Source organism: Apteryx mantelli, chromosome 13, assembly GCF_036417845.1.
Source record: "Apteryx mantelli isolate bAptMan1 chromosome 13, bAptMan1.hap1, whole genome shotgun sequence".
Classification (NCBI taxonomy): Eukaryota; Metazoa; Chordata; class Aves; order Apterygiformes; family Apterygidae; genus Apteryx; species Apteryx mantelli.
In genome coordinates, this window is record NC_089990.1 from 17,331,309 (window position 1) to 17,338,692 (window position 7,384).

The window sequence follows — 7,384 nt, forward strand, 5'->3', positions numbered from 1 at the left end:
TCTCTTCCCCACCTCAAATATTACCTGGTGCAAAGAAAAGAATTACTGACTTCCAGGCTACTATCCAGTATGTAAAGCAACAAATACTCTCCACCCCAGCTTTTTGATTAAACTGTTTTCTTGCTCACACTATCACCCACACTTAATGAAATTCATTTTCAGCTTGCTTTACATGGTAGTTGACACTATGCCTGATCTCTTCCTCCTCATCATACAAGTCTTTCAAACCTCAGAGTTAAACATGCAACAGCAAGACACTGGAAAAACATCACAGAAATTGGCAGGAGTACTCATGAGTGGGCAGCAATAGTGAGAGCTTCTAAAAGAAAAATAAGTACATTTCTCCATAATGCCCCTTCCCTTTAAAGAAGGGAGAGAGCCTTAGAAGATCCTAAGATGGTGGGGACAGAAGAGAGGGAAGAGGAGAAACTTCCTGACAGGTAATGACATTGGGCCAAAGAAGAAACTATCTTGGAGAGTTCACGTCCACAGCACAGTCTTTGCCTGGAAGCACATACATGCCTTTGCCTGGGTCAGTTTACAGTCCTCACCACCAGTACGTTTATTAACAGGACTACAGGAGGGAACACTAATCTCTGGTTAACAGGATCCCACCCCAACTGTAGCAAGTGACTCATCTTTTCCTCAGCCCAACATTCAGACATGAAGCCTTCACATTCCTGCTCTACCAAGTAAGAAATTCTGTCTGAACAATACTTCCTATATTATCGGCAGAGTTACACTTCAACAGGTGAAGATAAAAGACATGTCTTAATCATTAAGAGCTGGAAGCCTGGTCCAGCATGGCAGCAATAAGTACTATACCGCTTGGGTACTACCACCCTTGTTTGTTTAGGGAGACTGTTTTGCAGGTTGGCCTTCAGACCAGACACACAACAGTTACTAGCAAGTAACACACTAGCAAGTGTGAAAAACTTTTACCAAACAGGTTGGGTGTTTAATAGGAGCATGTCACGACCAAATGTGGTTTTACATGACATGAGTTTCCAAAGGTTCCAAGTGTATTCTGGAGCTGGAAATCCACCTGCGCTCTGTTTGGTTTAAGTAGTGTTAAAAGTGATTATCTGCCAGATGAATCCAACAATTGCCAGCTTTTTTCCTTCTGAGCCTTTTCAAGACATTTACATAAATGCTACCAGGCCCCACTTAGAGCATTTAAAAGATGAAATCAGAGAAAACATGAAACACACATCAGCCAAGACAGTACTCTTAAAGGCACTGAGATGTGAAGAGAGCTGTCCTACAGATCTCATTCATGCTTTTTCGTCAGTGGTACTTGCACGATTAAAGTTTCAGCTTTCCTTCTAGCAAATGAGATTGAGTCCACAGCTAATACTCCTTTCTCTCAACACACTGGCAGCAGCCAAGCACTCACTGGAAACAAGCAAGTTTAAGAAAGCTAATGGTAAAATAATGCAAGTCAGCACAGTGTAAACCACAAGGCAGTCTGCAAAGAGACAGGTCACATTGATACACTCAGACAGCGCTGAGCCTGACTATAGCTGCGCCATTGTTTGCTCTTTGGCACATTCAAGCCTGGAGGCAAACACACACCGTCATTGCTGTAGGGCTGCGTATGCCCCACAATGAAGCCTCTGCTACCACAGCTGCCACTTAGATTTTAATTCATCCTTTCATATTTCAGCAGCTCAACAAACCCCAAGAGCAAGGGCACTTAACCTGTTCCAGTCTGCTTCGGGGCTGGTGCTTAACCTGCAGTCTTCTGTGGCAGAGGTACCTAAGCTAGACCTAAACAAGCAAGGTCAGGGATCAGCAGCTGTCCAGCAGCATGGACTGGTCTACTCTGTGGGCGACCCTACCTCACCACCATACCCCCACCATGCCCCTCAGCTGTGAGATTAGGGCCACCAGACAGACTAGTGTACCATGTTCAGTTACCTGAATGCCAGTGTAGCTGTGACATTATTTTACTCTAATTAGTTATTCCAGGGAGCCAGGAGAACCGAATGGAGCACACAGCAAAGGCAAAGTTACAATAAACACATGTCAAATAGCTATTTTTAGCTACAGAGATGCAAACTCAAGGTACCATAGAAATTCAATCCAGGCACAATGGATCCATTCAAGTTCCTTCCGATAAGGTCCTGCTGGTAGCAAGACCTAAGGAATCTGCAGAAATGCACCCAGCCATGGTCAGGGGACATGAGAGCAACAGTCTTAGAAAATGCATCTTAATTCCTCACCCTGGATGTACTCAGTGCAAGCCTTCACTCACTGTGAAGGAGAGGTGGACGTTTGTTTATACAACGTTTACAAAGCACAGCCTGCCTTGGGTTTACCATTTCATCTCAATTCTTTGCTTTCACAGGACCAGTTTAACAGGTCACATCAGTCTTAATATCATGACATAGTTTTATCTTGTTTCTAAAGATCATGCTTCATACAAAGTTTGAGAAGAGCACAATTATACTTTTTTGCTATATGCTGTTTCCTCTATGCATACGCTTATTAGTCTTCACCTTTCTGGAATTCCTGCAGAACAAGTTTTAAGTGGCAGTGCTACATATTTAACCTTCTCCTAACCCTTTCACGCATTGATGCAAGTTTAGACTGGAATCAGGTCCTTACTTCTTAATCTTGTTAGCCTGGGAGACACTGCTACTGTTACTTTTTAGTCAGAATTATCCAGCTGTGTTCCCCCAGGGCATAGCCCCTGCAGATGAGACACTGGCTCACTCAAGGCACGAGAGGAGGGAAACAAAAGAAATTATCCCAGCCACTTGCTGACCTGCAAGGAATCCTTCTTTGCCAAACTTAGAGATACACTTAACACTGGAGAACCTTCCATAGCTATTTGTGTACCCTGACACCAAAACCACCCAACAGTATTAAGTCAAGGTCCACCTTTAAAACAAACCAACTCTTATTGTGCACTTTTTCCTCCCCACCAACACACACACTGCTGTTTTTCTCCAATCAAATGCCTTTTTCAGAAGGTCAATATAGATTAGAGAGGTGCAATTATAAGCACACAGAACTGTACTTTGAAACTCTGTTCAACCTGCCACAGAGAGGTACCATCTTCTTAAAATGAGCACAATTAAAACTAAAGTTTGCTAATTGATAAGGTTTTGTGCTTATAAAATTACTAAGCAAATATTACTTTGGACTCTGTTAGATGCTTGACATTCTACATGTTAGAGGGGATTAAGCAGGATTTGATCATATCTGATTTGGCTATTGTATTCTGCTGTTTTGATTGGCACTTTTTTTAGTAAGTTGGCATACCAAAAGGTTTCCACACAAAGGACAGATATAAGCAATAAAGAATTCAGACTAAACACATCATAACTTTAACAGCAGAAGTGTCTCAAAGCAGGATGACTAGGACAAAAACTACTTTCTAGTGCAGACACATTTGAGTCTCTAAATAAAAAGTTGCTTCAAAAGCCAAGTTTGACACCCATGGAAGGGAGCACACTACACTTCTAGGTAAGCTTCTGTTAATAACCTAGGTGTTCTGTTGCTACAGAAATTCCACAAAGAAAAGAAAAATCAGGTATATTGTGCTATGCATCCAAAGCCCACCAACAGGGATTTTCCTTTTCTGTTAGGCAGATGAGAGCTCCCACCCCATGCTGCAGAGAGGAGGAGCATGCCAGCTGCCAAAGCACAGGCAGGAAGAGGGATTACCCCAGGCACAGTTGGAGACAAGGCAAGCCCCAAGGCACAGCTCCCCCCAACCCCAGCAAAGCTGCACCGCTGCCTTGCGCTACTTCCCACTGCCTCAGCTTAGAGGAAGTGCTTGCCCTTGTTTGGTTTCACACAACACCATATGATGACCCAATTAAAGGAGAAATTAAGTCAGTCAGGAAACACAGACCAAGTTCACTGTTAGCACAACTATGGCCGTTACAGAAACGGCAGGAGCTGTAGTTGCACAAAAGCTGTTCTTTCATTAAAAGGGCTATCTTCCCTATGGCCTCTGGAGAAGTTGGAACATCCAGTGCCACCAGAGGCCAGAAGAGGAGGTGTATCCAAGACAGTGCAGCGTGGAGAAGGGTGATCTGACCTGCTCGTTTCCAGATTTGAGCTAAGGCTATGGCAGTGCCCCTTGTCAGCATTATACAAGGAAAATCCTGCACTTCACAAGACCGATTACTTGTAGCTTGCTTCCTCTTGGCTGCACCGTGTGTTGAAAGCCTGCAACACTGTCAAGTTTCACTGGAGAACAGCAGGCCACAGGGGCTCTGCACTCCTGCGAGGAACAGAGCAGACCATTCAGGTAAAGCCACATAAGCAGGAGGAAGAGCACTGCCATTGGAGGAAGTGAGAAGGGGGCATAAAGGTCCACTGCGACCACAGGAAAAGATGCAAGTCCAAGGAAAGAAAGAAAAGCGAGGGTGTAACAGGAGAGACAGTAATGGACAAAAACAAAGGACAAGGAATAGGAACAGCAGCAACAAGTTTAGCCCCATAACCGTGCTAGGACATGGTAAGGAGTCACGCAGATGAAACGAGCAATTTGACAGAAAGCCATCTTCAAGAAATCCCTCTCCTTTTTATCAATGCTTTGGCTGGGAAGTTTCAACATGCCCTTGGGCCTGCAACCAATCATGTAGGATGATCAGGACAGCTAGAGCCATCAGAACATAAGTTCCCTAGCATAAAGCTTAAGGACAGCATGAGAAAGGAGGCAGCTCTGAACAGACCCTGCAGAGAACAGATGGCTTCCTTCAACAAGAGGAGGCTCCTAGGAAGTTTAAGAAAGATGCTGTAGGTCTCCCCCTGGCCCAGCTGGCTAAGTGGCTGGGGGTACATAAACCTACCCTTCCAGAAGGGGTTCAGCAGTGACCTACCCAGGTCAGCAGTGCAGAAAGAGCTCCTCTCCCAGAACTGCTGGATTACAACACAGTCATACAATGAACAGGGCTCAGGTAGAGATGCCACTGTCAGTTCAGCAGGAGGGACTTGCCCAGCAATAGCCAGATCTCAACAGCATTTATCAGCAGGTGATTTTATTACCTAAGAGAGCTCTGCCTCATGAGTCAGAGTCTATCCAGATTGTATGTTCTGAATTCTTAAAGCTGAGTACAGTCATACTGCTCATTAAGATTACATGCGATGAACCTCAAGAGCCATCTTCTGTTTCCTTTGTCTCACTTATCTCCACTTCTAACAGACAGAAGTCCTTCTCACCCGCTGTAAGATGTATGGCTGTAAATATATAATCATTTTTCAAATCAGTCTAAGGTTTAAGATTATTCACTATTCATTCTCACTGTTCTACTTCTGTCAAGACCTGGCTTCCCAAAGCATTGCCACTTAGCAAAACACAGATACACTAGGTGCGTGCACATCAATCCAACAGCCAAGGACTGGACATAGCTATCAAAAAAAGCTCATTGTGCCCCATCACAAATAGGGAACCTATTCTTTATATTAAGGGAAGTCAGCCATACACCTCTCAGCTGTGGGCTATTTCTCAGGAAGCATTAGCTTGAAATATAGCCAAATCTCATTCTTCATTTGAAAGATGGGCAGTTTGGGAGAAAAAACAGTGCTGGCAAGTAGGAAGCTTTTTACATCAAGAGAATAGAAACTCCATCAGCCACTGCAAAATGGAAATACCCTTTAAAAGAGCTTTAGCCACTCACACTGGAAATGGCACTTTGCCTGGCCAAAATGACCTTTGGAAGAGCAAATCAGTCCCCTACTCTGCCTATTTCACAGTTGGTTAGTGTGTGGGACATGGAAAAAAGCCTGTGTCTCAGTGTGGGGAAAATAGCCTATTTCAGAGCCACAATCTAACCCACGAGCTTTACTGGCTTTAAAAAAGCCCAGCATAAACCATCTGCGGGCAAAGTTAAGTAGGTGTGTTGGAAACTCAAACAAACCATGGCCAGAGCCACCGGTCCTGCCTTCACCCCCCACACACCCACAGCCGGTGCCCAGCCCACCCAGGCCAGAAAACTCAAGCAGCTCCTGCTCTATTTCAACCCACAATAGCTTTTTCAGCTATCAAACTTTGTAACTCATTAATCAAAGAAAATTCAACAGCAGCAGCACCTTGAACAAGCAAGGCTGACTATAAGCAGAAACTCTTTCTTGTGCTAATACTGGTACAGCAGGATAGTCAAAAAAAAATTCCAGCCTCTTGTTCAGCATCGAAGCCGAATACGTTTAACAAGGACTGCATTAGCTAGAGGTTAACCCCAGGCATGCCCGTTTCTCACGGCTGGCACCATTCAGACAAAAGCAAAGGGTGTGCTGCCAGTCTTTGGGCCTCCTCCTTCCCAAAGCTAGATCACAGCAGAAATTTCGGCGTTCCTCGGCGGCTCCGCACCCCTCCTTCCGGGGGGAGGCCAAGCGGGTGTCTGTGCCCAGCACGCCGCTCCCGCCCCAGCCGCGCCGATGCTGCGAGCGGCCGGCGGCACCGGCGCCGGCAGGCTGCGGGCCGAAAGGCCCCGAAGCCGCCCCGCAGCGCGCACCGGGGCCGCGGCGCGGCACTGCCCGGGGCGGCCCCGGCCGCTCACCGCCGCCCCGCCCGCTGCCCGGCTCACCGGCGTGGGACATGGGCAGCACGTCGTTGCCGGTGCCGCGGTAGTTGTAGATGACGGCGGCGGCGGCACCGCGCGCCGCCGCCAGCCGGATCTTCTCGGCGAAGGTGCAGCCGCCGCCGCGCTGGATGAGGGCGAGCCAGTCCGCGCCGCCGCCGCCGGGGGCCCCGCTGAAGTTGGTGAGGGCGCTGCAGGCGTTGAAGGCGTCGCGGCCGTCGGGCAGCACCAGCACCCCCGCGGCCGCCTGCAGCGGCGAGTCCTGCCCGTACAGGCCGCTCTCGCTCGCCTCCCAGCCGCTCCGGTTGCCGCCCGCGCCGCCCTCCCACGACACGTTCACCCAGGCGGTCCACACCGCCGCCGCCGCCCCGCGCGGGCCCGGCGCCGCCGCCGCGCACAGCAGCGCGCCCAGCGCCAGCAGCGCCGCCGCCGCCGCCATCCCGCGCCCGGCTCCGAGCCGCGCCGCCCCGCCGCCGCCTAAATCGCCGCGGCCCCGCCGCCGCCCACGGGGAGGAGCGGGGCCGCCCCGCCGCCGGCCCGCCCCGCCGCAGCCGCCGCCGGCCCGGCAGCAGCACGGGGTGGCCGGTACCTCGCGGCGCGGCGCGGCGCTCCGCGGCGGCGGGACCCGCCCGCGTCTCCTCCCGGGAGGACGCGTCGCCGCCGCCGCCACCCCCGGGGCGCCTCCCACGGGCAACAGGTCTACCCGCCCTCCCGGGCATCGCCTCCCCAGACCGCCTCCCGGCGGCGAGGCATCGCCTCCCCGGATCGCCTCCCGGGGCACTGGAGCAACCTCCCGGATCTTCTCTCGGGGAGACGGGTCAGCGCCAGCCCCGGTCGCCTTCCAC

The 7,384-nt window shown here is 49.8% G+C and overlaps 1 protein-coding gene across 1 annotated transcript in view; it reads right to left on the minus strand.

Annotated features, from left to right (window-relative positions):
- The window catches only part of RNF128 (ring finger protein 128), a 29,275-nt gene extending 22,297 nt beyond the window's left edge, over window positions 1-6,978 (minus strand). Inside the window, exon 1 of the mRNA XM_067304216.1 lies at window positions 6,546-6,978. Coding sequence (XP_067160317.1) covers window positions 6,546-6,978 — 433 coding nt within the window. The remainder of the gene's footprint in view (window positions 1-6,545) is intronic.
- Window positions 6,979-7,384: the final 406 nt, after the last annotated feature.